This window comes from Nymphalis io, chromosome 28, assembly GCF_905147045.1.
Source record: "Nymphalis io chromosome 28, ilAglIoxx1.1, whole genome shotgun sequence".
NCBI classification, from domain to species: domain Eukaryota; kingdom Metazoa; phylum Arthropoda; class Insecta; order Lepidoptera; family Nymphalidae; genus Nymphalis; species Nymphalis io.
In genome coordinates this window covers 3,974,936-3,999,104 of record NC_065915.1, presented here as the reverse complement: position 1 = coordinate 3,999,104, position 24,169 = coordinate 3,974,936, and the positions used below count along the sequence as shown (strand labels likewise).

General features: G+C 33.2%; 1 protein-coding gene across 2 annotated transcripts; it reads right to left on the bottom strand.

Moving 5' to 3' along the window:
* Window positions 1-389: 389 nt before the first annotated feature.
* On the bottom strand, window positions 390-19,354 carry LOC126779122 (serine proteinase stubble). Of its 2 annotated transcripts, XM_050502971.1 has the most exons (8): window positions 19,155-19,354; window positions 12,851-13,030; window positions 6,427-6,738; window positions 2,956-3,133; window positions 2,155-2,347; window positions 1,371-1,475; window positions 905-1,012; window positions 390-569 (listed from the first exon to the last, which is right to left on the bottom strand). In XM_050502971.1, exons 1-8 carry the CDS (start codon window positions 19,171-19,173, stop codon window positions 390-392), a joined length of 1,275 nt encoding a protein of 424 aa, XP_050358928.1. In that variant the 5' UTR covers window positions 19,174-19,354. The 2 variants fall into 2 exon arrangements, with proteins under 2 accessions (XP_050358928.1, XP_050358929.1); XM_050502972.1 differs by lacking the exon at window positions 6,427-6,738.
* Window positions 19,355-24,169: the final 4,815 nt, after the last annotated feature.

The window sequence follows — 24,169 nt, the reverse complement described above, 5'->3', positions numbered from 1 at the left end:
ATAGATAAGTTTCATTAATACCTATGTAACCTTTTATTATAGTAATACATATTAAACAAGTCAAAAAATTTAATAAAATTTGTTGTGAAAATTAAAATTTAACTGTGATAGCAATGTAATTGTTTTTTTTTATTGTGAATAATATATTACTAAATATATCACAGCATACTCTTAATAAGTTATAACGTTATTCAATTCGATGTTATAAAAATGAAGGGTTGTGGTATAATGAGTTATTATATGTTTTCTTTTTTTCATAATAATATGGTAAGAGTGATCACTTTGTCATATTTATTAATATGTTTATCAAAGAAAGGAATCGTTAAAAAAGCATTGTATATTTCATAAAATTTTACCTTTAGCAAAAGGTAAATTTGATAAAAATAAATTTACGAGTTTATCAATTTATCAACCCATGGTACGAATTTCTGTATATTTGTGTATACACCCGGTAAGTGTTCCCTGCCGCAGCCGATGCCCCAAGAAACCAGTCCTATTAGGGTGCTTCGCCCCTCATATTTCATAGTTAGTGGACCTCCAGAGTCACCTTGGCACGAATCTCTTCCTCCCTAAAGTTTGATATATTGTATAAATGGATAAAACGTAAATATTAAACATTGTCTTCATATTTGAAAGAATCACGAGGATTTAGTACCTATGATATAATTAAATAAAACTTACCTCCAAATAAATAGAATATTGAGTTAACACGCAAGTTATACTTTATATATAATTAAAAATATTTTTTAAATTGTATATATATGTGTGTATGTATATATACACATACACTTGGCTGTCCCAAGTACATAATATATCCATGTGCATATGTACTAGGGCGAGAGTAAATAAAGAAAATCTTCACGTACGAGTATATGTTTAGTGTAGTCTATATTTAATTGTATACCTCTTTATATCCGGCGCAGATAAAGACATCGTGTATTGTCTCCCTTCTGCCTGCAGCGCGGAACCAGCGCTGACAGCGCTCATTGGGTATAACTTCAACGTCAACTTCCTGAAATAATAATAAATAATAAAAAATTTTTACATACATTTATGTCAAAATCTGATTATAAGCTCCGTGAGTCGAAATGCTAAAATAAATATTGCTAATTTATTTTCTAATAATTAAGAAAATTAGCCTTAAGAAATTATTACAGTACCTTTTAAAAGTGTATTTGTATTCTTAAGGATAAGTCAGGGCTGCACTGTTGTAATGTGTAAACAAACGATTTGCAGTAAAGTATTATTATTATTAGTGGATGTTAACTGCGATTTGTATGGAATGAAAATAGCGCCATCTAGTGATAGTAGTAAAATAACTCGCATTAGGCACTTTGTAATCACTTCAATGAATAAAACTATAACGTTACCTGTAACACTGAAGGCACCGTACTCTGTCCGTGTCTCGTTCGCCCCCATCCCGCTACCGTCGCCATTTTTCCTGCTAATTTCATTTGCTTCTGAGGAAGACATACCTGAAAAACGCAAATCCACAATTACGATACTACTTCTTCGTATCTAACTTCTCTTGTATTTTTAGATGTTTAAAAAAAGAAATCGCAATCCATAAATGTTGATTGTGGCGATGTTTGGAATTGAAAATTTACACATAAAACTACCAATTTATACACAGATAAGAAGATACATCAAAAGCACTGACAACGCGTCTGTGGAGACGTTTATGCCTTTATTATTATTAATTAATTAATTTTGTATATAAACATATATGTAGGTCTTAAGATTAATTAACTTCGACACTGATTGACCATCATGATAGTTGCCAGTTGTTTATTTCTAACGATACCGGCAAAAAACTCAGTAGTTACTTTTTTTCGACAATCAAGTTACATTGATTGTTATTATTTATTTATCAAGCATATAAATCAATGAACACTAGCTCCACTTGTTATTATATAAATAAGTCATTTAATAAGTATGTAGTTTGTTTTCAAATGATTTTACAAAATCTGTAGATGCGTTATAATTATATGACAAGAATATTGTACGCAAGAATGACAAGTGCAAAAATCGCTTGCAAACGTAATAATTTTTTTTTTCAGACAGGTATTATTATAATTAATTAGTACCTATGTATACATGATGCTACCTATACTACCTTGCTGCTATTTAAATCTATATAAATCTCACACTTACGGGTATTATATGTTGTTTAAACACAACTCCTTTGTCAAGTTGGACTAGCGCAACGTCATTCCTGAAGTCCGATGGTTCGTAAGCTGGATGGACTTCCTTGCGTTGGACGGCGAACTCCTCGTGCGAGTATCTTTCCCCCGCATCACGTACGTCCCATTCGCCGAGACGTACTCGGAGTTGAGAATTTGGTGTGCTGGGGAGGGGTTAAAATATTTTTTGGTTATTATTATTAACTAACATAGTATTATTGTTAATTATTATTTTATTAAAAATATGTAAACTCTTTTGAGTCGTGTACGGTTTGCTGTCACATCGGATTATGAGAGTGAAGTAATAGAGTCACTTGTCTACGCGTTACTGAATGAGTGGCGTGGAAGCAGGGGAACGAAAAAGGCGGAAGAAACGACAATACACTTTTTTTTCATCGGCAAATACACTTGCGTCCGGACACTGTAAACTTTATTGTATTTAATAGCACTTGGAAAATAACTTCGGAATAGCCCACTGTCGTTTTTATTGAGCATTTATGTAGGATACCAATCATTGGTCCTTCGAGCCGGATCAATATTTGGTATCCAATTGTATGATATAATGTTACGTCCTGTAATATAAGTAGTCATTATTAAGTTGACTATAATGCTCCCAATGATAACAGTATGTATCTCATAAAAATATATGCATGAATTTTAACAAAATTAGAGAATTAGAAACACTCTATCCGGAACACAACAATACTTCCTTGCATAAATCCTTATCACCAAGTAAAAATATGTTTTATAATTGTAAAATGATTTAACTCACGTAGCGACACAGTGCGCAGCTGTGATCACCCATCTGTCGGATATAAGAGCACCACCACACGCTAACTTCTTGCTGAGGAAGCCAGACTTAATGAGAGCCGCTTGCCATGGATGGGAACCAAAGCCTGTTGAGTGTCCCCCAACTATGCGATTCGAACGAGTGTAATGTTCACCGCAACCTAAAAATGTAATTGTTTAATTAGAATAATAATAAGGGCTATGAAGATAATTTGATTGTAGATTTAAAAATCGAGAGTAATTTTGAAGGAGATGAAGTTCTGGTGCTTAAAAACTTATATTTTTCTTTATGTAATAATGAACAATTTATGAGTGAATAGTAACGAAATAATAAAATTTTGATAACAGACATAATATTGTAAAATATCATAAACATAAAACACACAAAACATAAGGATAGTGCAAGATTAGTTTGAAAACAAAGTAGGTGTCAGAGTCTTAGCCAATCTGGCGAAGTGCAGCGGGTAGCAAGCGCGCGCAGTTACACACGTGACGCAGAGTAGGAACGTACATGTTCGAGCCTGCATGCGGGTGTGTGAGAAAGTGAGACAGGTGTGACACCTCGCCTTCATCTCTATCTTATTTAATCGTTCAGTTTATGTAGGTCAATGTTTGCAATTAAAGACATTGAATGCCGCGCTTCGCCAGATGTACGCAGAGCATTTAGACCACATCTCAGCCCAGACAAGTTTTGTGCTTGACATGCAAATAAATACTTGTTCAATGATATTCGTTGTTTGACGTGAATTTTCTTATTTGCAATACATACGTGCACAAATTATTTGTTTTTTTTTACCATTCTTAAATTTTCCCTAGATGAATATGATTGGTCGGATTAGTAGGATATGATCGTTGGGGTTAACGAACCTATAACTAATAAATTAATATGATTGATTAACCCTCTGGAAGCTGTCACTACATATAATTGTTTTCTATTTAAAGAATAATTTATTGTATATATATTTTTGAATCACAGATAAAACAACGAAATTTAGACAACAGACATATTTTACAAAAAATGTTAAATATCTGGTATATAGCTAAGCTCGTCTTTTCAATAATACACGAAGAAAGGTGGAAAAACCATCTAATAGAAAATAGTCATAACCAAAGAAATTACTGTGGAAAAATAATAAATTATTCCAAGGGACTTTTAAAAATGGGAACTAAAGTGTTATGTACTTTGTGCTTTTAAGTACTCTTATACTTCAAACCGGTACATTGTTTATCGAGCTTTTATTGCTGTTTGGCAGTTGAATATTTTTTAATGAGTTTGTACATACCTAAACTGGCTTGCACAAAAACCCCTACCACTAAGCAAGAACCGCACAAATGTACCAGCCCAAGCTTATAATTTAGATTTAAGCTACTTCATCGCTGGCAGATAGGCTTAGGCCTTAGTCTGAATACGGTAATATTTATCTATGATATTACAATTACAGTTATTATACGTAAATTTATCCAAATTAAACTAGGAACGCAATATAATATCCATATAAGTAATACATCTTTTATTACGTCATAATATTTCTCACATTGACATTATTCATTCGTAACACTTATTTTTTAGTTAATATGTTTTGATGTTCAATTTTCGCCATTTCTATTGAATTTTGTCGAAGTGTTTCTTAAAGTGTGAATTGTACAAACAAAAAAATCGTCAACATAAAATAAAATATTACACAAAGTTGAATGCTGATATTTGGTGGTCAATATGTTTAGTCTTAAAGATACATTCACGAAAAATAAAACAACTAAATAATCTAGCTCACTATATATAATTCCGTAACAGCCTGTGAATGTCTCTGTGTGGCTAAAGGCCTCCTCTCCCTTTTTGAGGAGAATGTTTGGAGCTTATTCCACCACGCTGCTCCAGTGCGGTTTGGTGGAATACACATGTGGCAAATTTCAGTCAAATTATACACATGCAGGTTTCCTCACGATGTTTTCTTCACCGTAAAGCACGAGATGAATTATAATCACAAATTAAGCACATGAAAATTCAGTAGTGCTTGCCCAGGTTTGAACCCACGATCATCGGTTAAGATTTACGCGTTCTTACCACTGGGCCATCTCGGCTTATATATAATTATAATACTATGTAATTGTAAGTTCTAAAAGCGAGTGCTGTACAAATAACAGAGTGCATGATGATTATGTAAAGGCTGTGCGGTATTAACAAGCGAGAGACAAACGGCCATATTGGAGAAAACTCAAGTAACTTTTGACAATTATAATTATATAATATACAAGCCTGTGAAGTTTTTTTATGGTTTTAGATAGGCGAACGAGCATATGGGCCACCCGATGGTAAGTGGTTACTAACGCTCATAGATATTGGCATTGTAAGAAATGTTAAACATCGCTTACATCGCCAATTCGCCACCAACCTTGGGAACTAAGATGTTATGTCCCTTGTGCCTGTAATTACACTGGGTCACTCACCCTTTAAACCGGAACACAACAATACCAAGTACTGCTGTTTTGCGGTAAAATATCTGATGACTGGGTGATCACAAAGTCCTACCACCAGTAACTCATAATAATTGCCTATTTAAAGTAACCATTGATAAGTAATCACCACCCCCAGACATTGGCACTGTAAGAAATGATACCATTCCTTACCACTTTTAATGCGTAATTAACCATAGGAAAAAACATGTTATGTAGCGTTAACAACACTGGCTCACTTATAATTCATATAGAAAAAGCAATACATCATGTTGCTGTTTGGTAGTGGAAAAAGCATTTCCCTATGTTAATTCCTTACATAACTCACTAAATGAAATTTATAACTACAATGTGCTCATACAATTCTTAGAGCTATAATTATGTATTTGAACTTATTAATGAAACTGATTTTGAATCTTATATCAATTGCTGTTAAATTATAATAAATTTTTATAAGAAATTATATAAAAGTGATTTATATGAAGTCATTAGCTCAGCTTTGGGTGACCAAAATATTTAGAAATGTAAGTTCACACATAAAATTAATAAAAAAACATTATATGTTAAATTTTAATACATTAATAGACTGAATTATTTTATTAACAATAGAAGTATTTACGATTTTAATTACTTAGCTGTTATAGCGATCGATAAAATAAGATAAGCAACTATCTCTACATAGAGGCTAGACTTGTGCAAATAAGTTACCTCATGCTTAATGGTTTTGCTCATAAAAATTGGCATTGTAAGAAATATTAGCCTAATCTTAGATTACAAAAATTTGCGTGGGATAATTTTGCTATATCCATTGTACACTCTAACTCTATAATAAATTACAGTAATACTAATTATATATACATATATAAATACTTATTATATAGTTCTTGAGTTTTCTCATCACCAAAATAAGAAGGAAGAATATAACCCGATTTTACAAAATGTATCTCACCCGGGTAGCTAGGTCTCTGTGGCTTATGACCGTTCGTGTACACAGGTACATAACCATCATCACTGTCCGGTTTATTCGAACCTACATCATCCGGATAGAAAGAATCCGGTAAACGTGTTGTGCTTTCATGATACGACGGTTTGACGTGATAATAGTGATTCTGATCGTAGTCTTGTATGTTCCAGTCTGGTTTCTGAAAGCCGGTTTGATCCGGTTCAGGGCGGTCTGTAACCGGCTTAGGGCGGTTGTAGTGCGGTTTCGGTCGGTTTGTGTCCGTGTAGATGATGATCGGGTCCTCGAATTGTGTGTTTGTTTGATAATCATACGTTTCGTGTGGGAATGTACCGATGAAGTCTATAAGGTCACCTGTTGTGAAATGTTTGTATTTACTATCTATAACTAAACTATATTTATTTAAGTATCTATATTCTAGAAAAAAAAAACCAAAAGGAACATATGAGAAAATATTAAGTATTCAATTGTATTTATATTATGTACATTAAATAGAAAAGTATAGAATAAGGTTTATTACATTACCATATGTTTATAATATTATCATATGCCGTCACGGCATACGAATCGTTCTTATCCCGAATACTTCAAACCATAACCCTAATTACATTGTCGCACATTGTTGAGTCATTCACTTCAAATATATACTAGAGCCGTTTAAAGCTTACATATAGCCTGCGCCAACCGCAAGAGGGGTAAAAACAACATAGACGCGATATTAGCCGAGATTTTGAATAACCTATGATATTCATTTTGGATTTGCGCTTAAAATGGCGTTTTGAATGTCGGTAAACATAAGTAGTTAAATTCATTTTTTAAGATCTATTTATTGTATTATATATAAATATATAATCAAGAACTGTTTAAAGTGCATAATATAGCGAAGCTTGGTGTATGTAAATCTAAGGGTTGTTTATCTTCACTCCTTCTTCGATTGGAATATGACATAGATGGCAGCAGTGTGCTAATGGTATTAGTTAAAATCTACTTATAGCATTAACCAAAAGCAAATAAGACGCATCTTAATTCCTCATCTTTTTTTTTTTATAAAAATCGGGAAAGCAAATGACTCCACTCTAGCTGATAGGAAGTGGTAGTGGAGTCAAAACACGACGACGGTCTGTCGGGAGAAATGTTCTGCACTAGCCACCCCCGCCTTGCCCGCTAAATGCCTCTACATGGCAATCATCAATGCTTGGCATTAAAAGAGGATAGCAAGCTGATTTTAAATTACAAACAAAATAAATGCCATCATTCACGCCTATATAAGCGTATATAAGTGAAAGTTTAACTACTATATTTACATACTAGCTAATGTCCTAAATAAGTTACAAGCGTTCTATGTCTAACTATTTAAAGCTTTTAATCAACGGGGTCAACGAAGCGTGAATGCATTAAATACGAACAACAAGATATATTAATTTGTATTATATATCATTAAAACAGCCGACGTAACTAATTATAACACAAATTAACTTCCTAAATCTATACGTAATTCTTTATTCTTATGCAAGTTATGTTGCGTGTGTTGTATTTCTTTTTATGTTATTTATTTACCTAATTGTATATAACAAATTGGAATTATATATGACGTAAGTTTAGTTATTTAATAACCATTTTATATTCAGTTTTATATGCAGAAATTATAAACATAAAGTAACAGCTTGTAAGTGTCCCACTGCTGGGCTAAGGCGTTCTCTCCTTTTAAAAAGAAGTTTTAGAGATTATTTCACCACGATACCATAATGGTTTGATGTATACGCCAAGTGCGAGATGAATAAACACAAATTAATTGCATGAAAATTCAGTGTCGCTTTCCCGGGTTCGAACCCGCGATCTTCGTTTAAGATTTACGTATTCTAATAACTTGGCCATCTCGGTACTTGAGTAAATAGATTATTAGAAACTCTTAAAAAAATGAATTAAAACAATTAAGTGAAATAGCCTCTTATAAAAACTCTTGAAGCAAGTTGTAGAATTAAATCAAAAGTAAACCTACTACCGGTTCGGAGATAGATTATATATAGATGTAGATTCTGGCAAGAACTGGCAAGAAATTTAGTTATTTATTCAGTAGCTTATATGAATACACTAAGAAAAACTTTGTGTAATCTCTCATAGAAAAGGAAATAGGGATACACTTACAATATATTTAAGGATAGAAAATATTCAATCTCCGAATCTAAAGGTCATAAGGTATACAGTGCTTTTTTTATTAAACTTTGGAAGGCAAAGATATAAGATATATAAATAACTCCAATCATACATTGCTCATGCATCACCAATCTAGGTTTCCTGTAAGATTCCATTTTTGAAATCCGAATTCCCTTCACCATTTGCATTTCACCATCTCTGGCAATTTCGAACTTATTATTATGAACGAAATCTATAATCAAATTCTATAATACCGTGTAATTATGAACATTAACGTACTTTCCAAACTTAGATAACTCGTCCCGGATATGCCATTACTTTTTTTTTAAGTGTCGTCCAAGACTATTGTGTTAACGCTCGACTAGGCGTGTTGCTGCGACTTTCACCGGATTTCTCTTAAATGTAACAACGTCTTTGACCAGAAAATTGGGCAATTTCTTTCTAATTCGTAACATTTGTCTTATTTTTCTAATGTACCACAGATTATAAATACGCTTATTCTGATATTATCATCTCAATAAGATTATTTTTTTATGGACATGTAAGATCTTGATGGGAGAAAAAAATATTTTATTTGCAATGTGTAAATTGTATGAAGTTTGGCTAAATTTGTAATAAATAATATAGGTTAGCGTTCGGGCAAATGGGCAACCTGATTGTTAGTGGTCATTGTAAGAAATATATACCATTCCTTACATCGCCGTTGCACAACCTTGGCAACCAGGGTGTTATGTCCCTTGTGCTTATAATTACACTGGCTCACTCACTCTTCAAACTGAAATACAATAATACTAAATATTGCTATTAAGCGGTGTAAAATCTAATGAGTGCCTAACCAGACGAGAACAAAGACCTACAAAGAAAATAGATGTAACAATTCTTGAATCAGGCTACAAGGTAATATGGTAAGATGAACGGCAGTAACATTTTTGTATACGAATCGATGTTATTATTTCAAAACTGACTCATTAAATGCAAATTAACATGCATAACTGTTTTGCATATTTATTTTATATAAAGATTATATATACTATTATACTACAAAGAAATAATTCATTTTAGGTTATTATAAGATCTTAATGACCAGCTGAAAATTAAAAATACAATAGATATTTTTTTTTATTACTTATTAAGAAACTAGGTTATAGTTAAGAAATTGTATATCTAGGTAGCATTTGAGATGTTTCGCGAAGATTTGTAATCAACTTAGGTAATACTAGAGATTGAGAGAGTCGAGCAAACCCAGTGGTTAGAACACGTGAATTTTAACTGATCAATACGGGTAACCCAGGCAAGCATCACTGATCATTTGTGTTTTCATGTGTCCTTATTATTATGATTCATGTGTCGACTGATCTGCAATATGCATATCCACCAACTCGTATTGATCAGCGTGGTGGAATAAGCTCTAATACCTTTTTCTTAAAAGGTGTGTACGCGTTAACTCAGCAGTGGGTTCAGCAGCGTTTACAGGATGTTACTTGAGACTTTAAATATTGTATAGCAGCTGTTTAGTTATATGGCGTCTAGTATTTATCTCTTTCTATCATCTTTGATTTGACATTCGAAAGAAGAAGACGCAACATTGTTTATATCACCCACTAAACTATATTTATAGTTAAAGCCATATTTTTTTTTAAACTTATACCAATACAAGAATTATATTTATAAAATTATTCAAAGTTAATTCTATTTTTTAACGCTTATATGGCAAACGGGTCGTTTCCGTTCCACTAAAAAACACACACTCAGGACAAAAACCTTACTTCTTTCAAACAAATTTGCAAAATATTAAAATTACAAAAAGTCGTTTCCCAGCCGTGAGCATACAAAGTGCATAGTATTTCTTTGTATATAGTAAGAACTATTTAGAATTCAACTCTCAACAATTTAAAAATGAGGGCATCTTTTTTCTTACGTAACGTAATAAAAAAATACTATCGTTATTATAAACGCTCGAGAAAGTGTAAACATAATACGTTACGAAATGCGCTGAGGAGATAATGAATCGTTAAAATACAGATCCGGAAATAATACGTTCACTAATTGCAGTGAAGTTCGAACAATCGGCGCGTAAACTTGATAGGTTTCGGGTACAAGTCGTTGAAGACAGCGAAATATAAGAATAATTTTTAGATTAATTTATTTTTATTAATACTCATAGTTATCAATACACATGTGGCAGGATTTCAGTGAAATTAGACACATGTAGCTTTCCTCACGATGTTTTCCTTCACCGTAAAGCACGAGATCAATTATAATCACAAATTAACCACATGAAAATTCAGTGGTGCTTGCCCCGGTTTGAACCCACGATCATCGGTTTAGATTCACGCGTTCTTACCACTGGGCCATCTCGTCCATTTTTTTTTTGAATCATCACGTTACAATATTGTATTCAAAGCACAGCTAATATAATTACTATATCTTGCTAAATATATATTGCGTATTATCACAATATAATTCTCGATGTATATATTTGAAGATATCCACCACCCACACTAATTTTTATTAAATTAAATTTCCTAACTAAATGTTTGTCTTGAAGAAATCACTTGGATTTTTTTTTAAAAAACAATTCATTTATATAAATGAGTGGCACGTATTACAAAAATACTATATAAAGAATTAAGTTCCAATCCTTATTGGGAGAACGTTTTGCTCAGCAAATTTACGAGCTGTTATTTTATTTTACCTCTAAAGTATTGCGTATTTAGTTGAATCGCTTTCCGCTTGTAACTTAGACGTGTATCTCAGCGAGAGAGAGTCTATTGTATTCCTACATAACACAGTTTCATAATTCAATGTCTCATGATAAAACTTCGCCATTCATTTGGGTATGCACGAAAAAAAGTAGGTCAGTGTTGCAATAATATTAAATGGAATTCAAAAACTGCGCTTGAAATATTTGCAACTATAATTTGCTTTGTCTCTTGTATGTTACTATATAAAGACGAGATGGCTCAGTGGCTAGAAAACGTTAATCTTAACCGATGTTTGCGGGTTCAAACTCGATCATGTAGTTGCTCTTTATTTAACTATCAATGCTTACACGCTTGCGATATCTAACAATAAAAATAAATACCTTTATAAAATATAAAAAGTTACCTTTATGAAATATGAAAGTTCAATTAAAATCTGTCGATTATTTTTATGTAATGTGTAAACATATTATATAAAAATTAAAATGGTACATAATTTCTTTTTTAATGTTGTAATAATATTGATTTTACTCAACATTTCAACAAAAGAATTAAATATAACTAATACGTGTTAACTTATAAATGGTAAAGCCTGGTCTGCTCTGGTCTGTTGTTTTCAAAACACAAGTGTTAGACACATTTAGATGCATTATTAGAACGAAGTGAAGTTAATGATATAAAACTAAATTAAATGTTAACACAATATGAAATAGTACATAAAATAATATATTATATTCAGACAAATTTCGGTTTTTCAAATACCTGGTCTTATATACTATGATATACTTATATACATACATAAATATATTCTATTCCAATTGAAGAAGGAGTAAAGATAAAAAACCTTAGATTTACATATTACATACGATTTGCTATAATAGTTCTCTTGTATGCACTACAAACAGTTCTTGATTAATATGTATTTATTTATTTATAATATTTAAAACATTTCCACTTAACTAGTTATAAATACTTTAAGTTCCAAAGTTCCGCTTGCAAATTCGCGGACATTAAAAACGTCATTTTCTCGGGTATACATAGTGGATATCATAGATTCTTCAAGATTCTCGACCAATGATATCGCGTCAATTCTTTGGCGTAGTTGTTTATTTTTCTTTACTCCCCTTTGGTTGGAATAGGCTACGCTTTCATTGCAAAAGATAAATAATTCGAGGGTTATAAAGTCGTGGACCCAATACATTTGTTGTAAAAATTATGACATTCAAAATAACAAAGAAATATTGTGGCGCTTAAAAAATGAATAGAATATGGAACCATAGTTTATGAGCCATATTTTAAAGCTGAATGATTATATACTTTAAGCTTCAAATCATACATATGCTTCAACCATGTTTATACACTATGTATGTATAAATATATAAATAATAAATATGTTTGACATAATTTACTTAGCCTTGAAAGCAATCAATAATATAGTGTAAAAGCGCTTTAAATAATGTGAATTTTAATGTTTTAAAATTAATTACTAGACGATATTCGAGTTTGCTATAATTAGAAACAGTTGCCTTTTAATTATGTCTTTATCATAAGCTTCCAAACTATCAATTTTTTTTTTAATTTTACAGTGACTTAAATATCAAAGTACTTACTGGCATTGTGGACAACAGGGGCAATCTCAGTCGGTCGTTCTGTCGTCTCCTTGTCCACACAGCACGCCCAGATCATACCGCCAGAGCACAGGTCCATTGGCTTACCACCCCCCAGCACGCAAGATATGCTCAAACCGCAGGGGTACCTCGCTCCTCTATAACGGCATGTTTGCGGTATCACTGTAACGGAAAAGGGTAATTTATCATTCTTTATATTTGTCAAAATAATGTGCAAACAAGTGTGTTCGCAAACACAGGTGCACTCTCATTCTGTCACTCTCTTAATCCTATGGGACAGCAGATTCGACACGACCTAATGACATTAGTATGTAAATATAAATGATAATTATATTTAGTAGTATATATACAGCTCTAGGTTTATTACTATTATACATAAATATTAATCGATGCACTACCGACTGACGTTGTGTGTGTGATCCATCTCGTGCTTTGTGGTGATGGAGAAAATCGTAAATAAACCAGAATATGTCGAATGAAAATCTGTTACTTGCTTATCACCAAATCGCATTGGAGTAGAAAAGCTACCAACTTTCTCCTCTATAGGAGAGGAGGCCTTTGTCCAGCATTAGGAAGGTTTTTTATATTATCATGGAATCTTATAATTATGTTATATTCCTTCTGCCTCTAATTACACTGCTTTAATACCTGAACGTAGCAATATAACGTATTGCTATTTGACGGATAATTAAAACCGAAATAAAAAAATTAAAAACTATTTGAAAAATTACAATATGTGTAATAAATCAGAATCACCAAAATATGTGCAAAATTTCAGCTTAATCGGTTGCGTGGAATTGGTTTAAAATTCAGCTACAAGATGTGATCAACAGATAATAAAAAGTAAAGCTAAAAAATTGTTATAACATCGTGACTTTTTATCCTCGTATCAAAACCATTTGTTAAATTACTAGGGCGTGAAAGAAAGTCAAATAAAGACCTGAACGTATAATTAATGATATACACAGAGTATATATATAGTTATACAAAGTATATAAAAGAATATTATTTAAAAAGACAATCTTAAATCCGTCCAAGTTCGACTAATTTCAGTATTAAGAGAAGTTCCGTACCAACCTTTTACACCTCCAATTAAGCGAAAACCATTGATCTATTGACGCTTATACATACTATATACATAGTTACACATATTATATAAAATTTTAAGCTATAAGGTTATAAAAATAAGAAGCACCTCGGTAATATATATTTATATACTTAATCTTATGGTTTCCTTTGGTTACCCTTAAACGATGATAAGATAAAAGATCACTACATATTATACAACAAAGTGCCCGTCTGTCTGGTCTAAACGCCATAAACTCAAAAACTACCGTGTGATTCATATGGAAGGTTTAGGTGATTGTTGAAGATGTCAGAAAAATCATGCCGACTGGGAGCTTTATTGGCGTGCGCCGTGTGAACCCGTGCAAAGCCGGGATGGGTAATAAATAAAATCAATAAGATAAACATATTTAAAACGAATAAATAACTATAAAACATCGTCCATATTTCAAGTAAAAAATAAATTATGTTAATTAAAAAAAAAAGCAAAACATTCGCGTGTTTACAAACAACACAACATCAATGAGAGTAAAAGTGCGCGTGCGCAGAGAAATTGATCTGTAGCGGCCATTCACCGCCATAATATTGATCTATCGTTGCGTGAATTATGCTGTTTATGTAAGCATTATACGCTACAAATAACTTCATTTATGTATTACTTCGGTTTTTCCACAAAAATATTAATTGCTAGTTTCTGCCCGCAGCTTCGCCTGCGTGTAGGTGGGGATGGGGGCAGGCAGAAACTCTATGTCCTTTTTTGTACCCCTGACAACATGTAAGCAACATTTCTTGATGATCCGTTGAGTAGTTAAGATAATATGAAAGCCTTACAAACAAACTCAATTTCTTGATTATTGAATTAGAATTATTATTGTTACTACTTGGTTTGTCGTATGGCTGGACAAAGATCATTCTACGTTTTTTCTTCAATTCCCTATTTTAGAGACTATAAAATTGTTTTAATAATATATACAGGTAATTATTAGATATATCTTCATATTTATGTACGTAATGTATTGTAAAGAATCTTCTACCCCTATGTATTCTAAGTAACGATCGTACGACATCAGGACTATTTATATCTTAATAAATAGAAATGTGTTTCTCATTCAACATAAACGTTTTATGTAGAAACTTATTCCACCCGTGCGAAGAAGGGACGGGTAGATAGAAAAAATCTGTTTATATAAATGTTTGTCCCGTATTCGTTACTATATTATTCATTCGATAGAGTTAATACTTTGAACAGTTATAATTGTTATTTGCCTGAAGGTTTCTGGCATAACACCATGGGCATACAATAGATGATGCGTGCGTCGTATTTATTATAAAAAAAAATATTAAGAGATATGCAACGAATACCAGGCAGTCTACTGGTGGTAGAGCTTTGTGCAAACTCGTCTGGGTAGGTACCACCCACTCATCAGATATTCTACCGCAAAACAGCAGTACTTCTTATTGTTGTATTTCGGTTTTAAGGGTGAGCGAGCCAGTGTAATTACAGGCACAAGGGACATAACATCTTAGTTCCCAAGGTTGGTGGCGCATTGGTGATGTAAGCGATGGTTAACATTTCTTACAATGCCAATGTCTATGGGCGTTGGTGACCAGTTACCATTATTTGGCCCATATGCTCGTCCGCATTCCTATTCTATATAAAAAAGGCTGTTGTTAATAAATCTTAATTGTTATATAAATCTGAAGAGTTCGATTTAATATATACCCATGGTAGATATGCCATTCATTAAGAAATTATATATTATATAAGAACAGGCTACCCACGTGATTACATCAGAAACGATTAACACGGTAAAAACCGTGAAACGTGGAACGGCTAGTGAAAAAAATAATACTTGTTTAATTTTCTGAATTTTAAGAATATTTTGGAGGTAATTTTAAAATTCTTATGCCTTTAAAACATTAAATAAAACTATAAGTTAGAAGCAAGCAAATTAAACAAACATTTATTATATAGATTAAATAACAGTTCTAATATCGGCGTTATTAAGGAAATAATTTGTACTTAGAATTAACTTTCACGACGTAATAATATCATTACAAAATGGAAAGGAAAGCCTGACATTTTCGTTTCTACTTTCAGATCGATACAGTCACACACATAGCAGCCTTTTCTTAGCACTTCAATAAAGTAAACAGCCTGGAAATATATGAATGGTGGACTAAGGTCTTCTCCTTACCGCTGCGTCGATGATGTGGGGGTACACATAAGATATTCATTTAACCACCATGCATTCATTTCATTCATCATTCATTTAAGCATGAGATGAATTATGATCACAAATTAAGTATGTGAAATTTTTTGGTTAAAAATGAATTATTTTGGAAATGTCATTTATGATTTAACAGCGTTTATGGATTTGTATAAGAAAGTGATCCGAGGTTCAAAAACTGGTTCAGCTCAGTTAAAGTTATAAAGTTTTTTATTCAAGAAACACAGGAATATCATGTAGTTAATAAGTTGGTGATGTTAAAATCCTTTATTTCGAAAAGCTCTAACGTTTTCCTGTATTTGAATATGTACGGCCATGTTTGATACGATGGCTGATTTAAGAGTCAGGAAATAGAAAGTGCGCACTAAAATAAAATATGTCTTGTGGCTAATCTCCGTTGAGATTAGCAACCGTGACCGAAATTTGTTGAGGAAAAATCGTTTAAGCACAAACATATTGTAAATGTAAATGCCTTGACAAATCTGTAGCATTTTATCCACTAGGGATGAACACGTTTATAGTCTGATATCAACTCTATAAGAAGCACGTACAGCGCCGAATTTATACCTAGGCCTACAAAATACCAACCTACAGAAACCGTCAGTGGAGAGGCCCACCCAATTTTACTCAATGCTTTGGATTGGGGGTGCAATGTGAAAATGCCTAGGGGCCTTGGATCTCTAAGTCCAGGCCTTGATTATTGTTTGTCAGGAATTGTTTTGCAGATGTGGCACATCTGCAAAACAATTTCGCTCAAGCTCCACGTAAGCAAGTTTCCGCCAACCCGCACTGGAGCAGCGTGGTGGAATAAGCTCCAAACCTTTTCCTCAAAAAGGGAGAGGAGGCCTTAGCCCAGCAGTGGGACATTTACAGGCTGTTAATAATAAAAATATTTTTTTTTTTGTAATATAAGTAGGTGGAAAGGCAAATGGGCAAATGGTAAGTGGTCACCATTACCCATAGATATTGGCGCTGTAAAGAATATTAATCATGTCTTACATTTGGTGGTGTGGTGGTACATTGACCATCACACCACCAAATAAACTAGTATAATGAGGTCTTAATAAGAGTATATTTTTGTATGTTAAAATATTATTATATACATATTAAAATATAATCGAATTTTAAAATAATATGTTTATCTTTTGAAGTCTGCACACTCTTGATCACACTTAACCTAACCCGGATTTACGTTCGCATCGGATTATGACACTGAGGGAACAGGTGCACCCTACCTGTATTTATGCACACACTCGTGCACGATAATATGTCCTTCGTGTCATTTGGCTTCCTTTGAGATTGATCGCCAGGGCTGTAATCAGTCAGGAGGACATCATCATGATCCTTCTATTCTAATACAATTAGTTTACGAATCACAGAACATATTGGACAATGAAACATCCCCCTGGATATTTCTTCTAATAATGAAATTTGCAAGCAAAAATAACCTATTGAGTACTTCTTGGATTCTTCTAAGGTCTGAGGAATCCCTTTTCAGAAACGATAATATTTTTATACCTTTAACTAGCAATAACTATAATGTTAACATCGAATAAAAAAAATTAAATATTTTCCTTTACAAACTTATCATACTCCACTTACTTTACTTAGTATGTTATTTTAGTTGCTATCCTCTCAACAATCTGCTATGTAATGATTTTTTATATACTTATTTGTGAAGACATGATTGGTTTGTGTTTTTTTTAATGTGATAATATTTTGTGTATTTTGTAAATGTTTGTCTTTCTAATAATAAATAAATGAATAGTACTCTAAAGTGAAATCATAGTATAATATTAATTAAGACAGAGTTTGAAATAGTTTTTTTTATTACTCGTATTATATTTATTTATAAGAATGTAACGGAGATATAAAATATCATAAATTAAAAACGATAAAATGATAAAAAAAACACTCTAGACTTTCATTTTGACATATGTTTGTTCAGCCAGTTAACAAACACAGAACAAGGGAAAAGGAGATTGCTTAGTGTGATACTTGTATTATTGTATGTTCAATCCATCTAAGTTCAATTAAGTTACTGATATAACATAAATATGTTTAATCACGATCGGCTTAATTGTTCAACAAACATACAGACAGTTGTACATTCACATTTATAATGAAAAGCTATTCTGTAAGAGCAAACTCGATACTCGCCGCGGAAATCGGTCGTGAAATGTCAGAAAGTGAAATAACATAAAAATACACGCATCAAAATAGTATAACAGCAAAGTCGGTTGTCAAAATTTCACGGGTGAGTAATAAAGTGAGTTCTTACATAATAGCACTGCAAATGTTATATGAAATTAATCAATCTTTTTATATTCCATACTATAATATAAGGAGCCTTTTTTGTAAAGCCTATATAAAAATCCTATTAAACCAATATAAATAAACGTACAAGTATTTATAAACTTAAGAATATGAAAGAAGTTGCGCTTCGCAGTATCAACCGCATTAAATTTTGACCATTGATGAGCTAATCAATAATTGAATATACGATTTTTGCCATAAGGAATTACTGTGCTATTATTATGCTATTTGCCCATCATGCGACTATTGCTCTAAGGTCTATCGTGTTTCGCATATTACAATACGTTTTAGAATACAATGCACACACAAGAGGGCTAGCTGTAGTGCATAATGCATTCTAAATTTATACTTGCGTACCATTTATGACAAATTACTTATTATTGGTTAAATATTATCATAAGTGATTTCACTTATAATATAATCATAAAGTAATTAATTGTGGGTCAAATCACGCATTTTTTAAGCCACAAACCAATTATTAAATGGCATAAATAATTTTAATGCTAGTAACAAAGTGTGATAATTTTCGTTTTAAAACTAGCATTAAATTTGTTTTTTTTTAACTATATTTAAATTTATTTGTTTTTAGATATTAATTAAGCACAATATATATTTTGCTAAAATAAATAATAAACACAAAGTAATATTCCTAATTCATGTTTTAATATACTTACTTTTTCCTAATAAATCCATTATGGAGTCATCCTCCTGGGAAGAGCTACTGCTGTATGAACTTTGATAAGAACCTTTCCTTCTGCCCAACGCATCTAATAATAAAATATCCTTCTCTTGTCCGTTTATAGGTCTCCGTCTATCAGACACTTCATCACTCAAATCTAAATTATCTTGTAAGGTCAAAACGTCATTTCCAATATCTGAACACATACAAATGTCGAACGCGATAAATAAAAAAATAAAAAGGAATCTTCTTCGAATTTTAAAATTCTGTTTTCCCGCCATCCTGATTGAAAACACGCACATCACTGTCAACACTTTTGGCACATGTTATGGTATGCGAACTCTTTGGTACACTGTTGGTTAATTTTTTTTAAATTATTTACACTTGATGAGTTAATGAGATATTTAATTTTTATTATAAATTATTTATTCTATTCAACTGTTTTCGAATTTTATTTATTAATATTTTTTTAGATTGTATTTTTTTTTAAAGTTGCATCTTATTTAATCTGTGCAAGACGTCCATGCGCGGGAAGTCAGAATTCGGAAGTAAGCGTTATGCGCGAGCGTCACGCGCCTTTTTCACTTTCGTTGGTGTAACATTTTCTCTGAGTTACGTAGCTAAAACAAACATTTATTTATGTTAATCTAACGCGTATAGAATACTGATTGATGATGTCAGGTTATTTCGTAATATTATAATTATAAAATGTTACACTGACGTTTCATTGATTCTTTTTTTTTAATTAAGAACGATTTTAATTAAGATGAAAGTGGCACGAATTATATAAGAGATATTTTTTTTTATTTGCTATTGATGACCAAAGTGTAATTGATTTTAAGACTATATTATTTTTATTATTATAATTTATATTTTATCATAATGTTAATTATTTTTTGCCGTGTTAATACGTAATATTATTATATTAACAGGCAAAGTTATATTATTTCTAACTTATAATTGTCCTCCATTTTAGAAAATGGCTTGTAAAGCATAATAATTAATTAAACAAGTACCATTCGTCAAATCGTGCCGTTGACATTAGGACTTTACTATTCAACATATTAAAATATGCCTGATATTTAATCGAACAATCTTGACCATTGAAATCCACTTTGAAGAACATAAAATTAGTATATAGGTTATCAATATTAACTATATGCATTTATTTAATTAGAATATCAAAATTTACGAGCGATCAAGTTACACAATATTTTAAGTAAAAGAGGTTGTGAGATATATATATATATATGAATAGAAAGTAGAGATGGCAACACAATTATGGGTTTTATTCGTAAATGCCGTTATTGTTAGTTTATGATAAAATAAATTATCATATTTTGTAGAAAAAATAAACGCATTATAAACGAATTATAAACGCATTTCAATTTGTAATAGTGGCATGGCGGATTAAGTACTCCTGAAGGACCAATGAGGCCAACTGTGTATTTGAATTATAAAAAATAGTTCAGTTGTGTATAAAGTTATAATATGTAATCATGGTATTATAGATTTATCTTAAGCTATTAAAAACTTTTTTATCGTGCACCGTAACAGCCTGTGAATGTCCCACTGCTGGGCTAAAGACCTCCTCTCCTCTTTTTGAGGAGAAGGTTTGGAGCTTATTCCACCACGCTGCTCCAATGCGGGTTGGTAGAATTCACATGTGGCAGAATTTCAGTGAAATTAGACACATGCAGGTTTCCTCACGATGTTTTCCTTCACCGTAAAGCACGAGATGAATTATAATCACAAATTAAGCACATGAAAATTCAGTGGTGCTTGCCCGGGTTTGAACCCACGATCATCGGTTAAGATTCACGCGTTCTTACCACAGGGCCATCTCTCGTCTCATCTCGGCTTTTTTTATCGTGTACAGGATAAAACAAATAAAATTATAATTTACGATAAGTATCAATACGATGCAGTCACACTACAGTCAGCTTCTACTTTCGCTTTAGCTTTCCAAAACATGCCTTTAAATAATGGCAAAACGCCTTAAATTACATATATTACTCGAGCCAATTTCAACTCTGTATCATTTATATAAAGTTGATATTTCTTTGTCGAATAGTAAATATATATTATTCAGCTATAGGCGGATATTACAAATTTAAACTTAAAGACTTTGAATATAGAATTTAAATTCAAATGAAAAGTGTGTTAAGGACTGCTTTCTTTAATGACTTATGCTAATGATTGTAAACGCGGTCGATAAAAAAATGTAAATATAAATATTGAAAATATAAAAAAATAAACATTTTAATAAAATAATAATTTTTTATAGTTATTAGATACTTAGAACTTTAAATCGAATGAAATTATTTTACGACTCTTGCATGTATTTACACTGGCTCACTCATCCTTCAAACCGAAACAGCAATACAAAGTTTGCTATTTTGTCCAAAACCCATACTGTAGTTATGCATGATAAAAGCCATCTTATTATGTTGTTCTCTTAACCGATCACGGCAAACATGGAGATAGTACAGTTCAAAAGTGTGCGCAAACACAAGTGATTGCACTTGTGTACGCAGATCCGGAGGTCCTAGGTTCAAGGTTAAAGTCAGGCCGATGAATAGTTATTGGGTTTTTCTGTCGAAAATTCTCAGTAGCAGTCGGAGTCTGGAAGTGTAAAGCCATTTGTCGTGCGCTTGAACTATTTCCGATCGTGTCGGATTGCCATCCCAGAGTATTATGAGAGCGAGGGAATAGAGAGTTCACCTGTGTTTGCGCACACATTTGTGCAATATAATATGTCCTGCGCAGTTGACAGTTTTCCTTGAGGTTGGTTGCCGTGGTCGAAATCGGTCATCCGATATCATCATCGTATGGAGAAAAGACAAATTTGCAAAAGCCATTATTAATTCTGTACTTGAACTCTTTCTAGTTAATAAGATTAAAGGAATAGAGAGTTCATATTTGTTTCTTCACAATGTATAAAAAGAAGATACAATTTCGCACTCGACTTCTGTAACATTGGTCTTCTTGGGACATTTATGAGTTACGTCTGCATCCGGTATGCTAAATTACTCTCATATCTTCGCAATGGTTACGAAAACCAGAGACATATGCATACCGTCACGTTCTGTTTCACATGATGGTACCACGTTTATAGTATAAATGAAATCTTTGAAAATAACATTTGTATATTGTGAAGTAATTCTATTATATAGAGCGTGAGATGAGGTGTATATACCTATAAATGTGATAAAAAGCGTTAAACTAATGTTCATTAATTTTCATGAATTACTGTATTTAGCAAAATACCACTCATCACGAGATTCCCTAAATTATCCGTCCGATTGACTTAAAATTTGTCACACTTGTACTCCTTCCCCGCTCACTAAAACGGATTTTACGCAATATCCTATCCAATATACATTTTTTTTTATGATATGATAAAAAATGTTACATTAGTGTTGATTGATTTTCATTGAAATAAATATAATGCAATGAATATATAAATCCGTACTACGTCGATTATGATAGATTATATTTTCAAAACAAATCAAAATCATTTATTCAATATAGAAACATTACATTTACTCTTGGATTGCCATAATAAAAACTATCACCGGTACGAAAAATACACTGACTTGAAAAGAACCGGCGAAAGATACTCAGCGGGGTTTCATTGATTTCTCTTTCCAGATTTTGTAATTAAAAAGGAAATTAAATGACGCGATAATTTCATTCATGAACTTACTTATGGTATAATAACATTTTGTACACAAGTATTACTATATAGTTTAATTTTGCAAGTGAGGCATTTGGAACGCTTTCTGGGATCCTGTTGTAAAACCATATACATTGCTCCACAAAAGAGTTACGGATTATGTGGTCGAGTAACAGGAGTAATTAGTTTGAGTTTGTTCTTTGTTTTTTAACTTCACAGGCAGGTATAATCACAATCTAAATTTTAAGAATTGAGCTATATCATATAAAAAGCCGAGATGGCCTAGTGGTTAGATCGGGTCAGTGGAGGCGGTACCTCCCCACTTAAGTAGCTGGATCAAAAGGAAACGAGGCAGGCTCAGGTTCAGGCTGACGCAAGTGCTTACCGGACATGGCTGCTTCGGTAATTACCTGCACGAGATAGCGCGGCGGGAGGTGTTACCCTCCTGCCACGAGTGTGGTGCGCCATTCGACACGGCGCATCACACCCTGACGGAGTGTGCCGCGTGGGGGCATTCCCTGGCGGCGGTTGTCGGCGGAGACCTCTCCTTGCCGAGCATTATCGACGCGATGCTCGGGAGCGAGGGGTGCTGGTTGGAGATGGTCTCCTTCTGTGATAGTGTAATGTTACAGAAGGAGGCCGCGGGGCGAGCGCGGGAAGAAGATGCCGCTGCAGACCCGCTCCGCCGGAAAAGACCAGGAAGAAGAAAAAGGCTCTATGCGCACCTTCTCCCCCCGCCGCAATAGGCGCCGCCGGGACTAGGGGAGGGGGTTCACAGTTCACACTATCACAGAAGGAGGCCGCGGAGCGGACGCGGGAAGAAGATGCCGCTGCAGACCCGCTCTGCCGGAAAAAACCGGGGAGAAGAAAAAGGCGCTATGCGCACCTTCTCCCCCCGCCGCAATAGGCGCCGCCTGGACTAGGAGGGGTTCACAGTTCCCTGGGAACCCTCCCTAGAGAATGGAGGCCCACATAGGTAGGACAGCCGTCAGAGCGTCACGGTAGCATGCGAAAGCGACCCCGTGACACTCCTCATCAAGATTCTCCGTCTTACTGCGGTACCGGTACCGGTTACAGCAGGTTTTTTAGCGGGTATTTCGATTTTCGGGGCACACTCGGCGCCTTGGACACCGGTGAGCCCCACATACGCCCCCACTGTTCCCGTGGGGGAAACGCGTAACGCATTTTTCCAGCATAAAAAATAAAAAAAAAAAAAATAAATAAAAATAAAAGTGGTTAGATCGCGTGAATCTTAACCGATGATCGTAAGTACCACTGATTTTTCATTTGCTTAATTTGTGCTTGACGGTGAAGGAAAACATCGTGAGGAA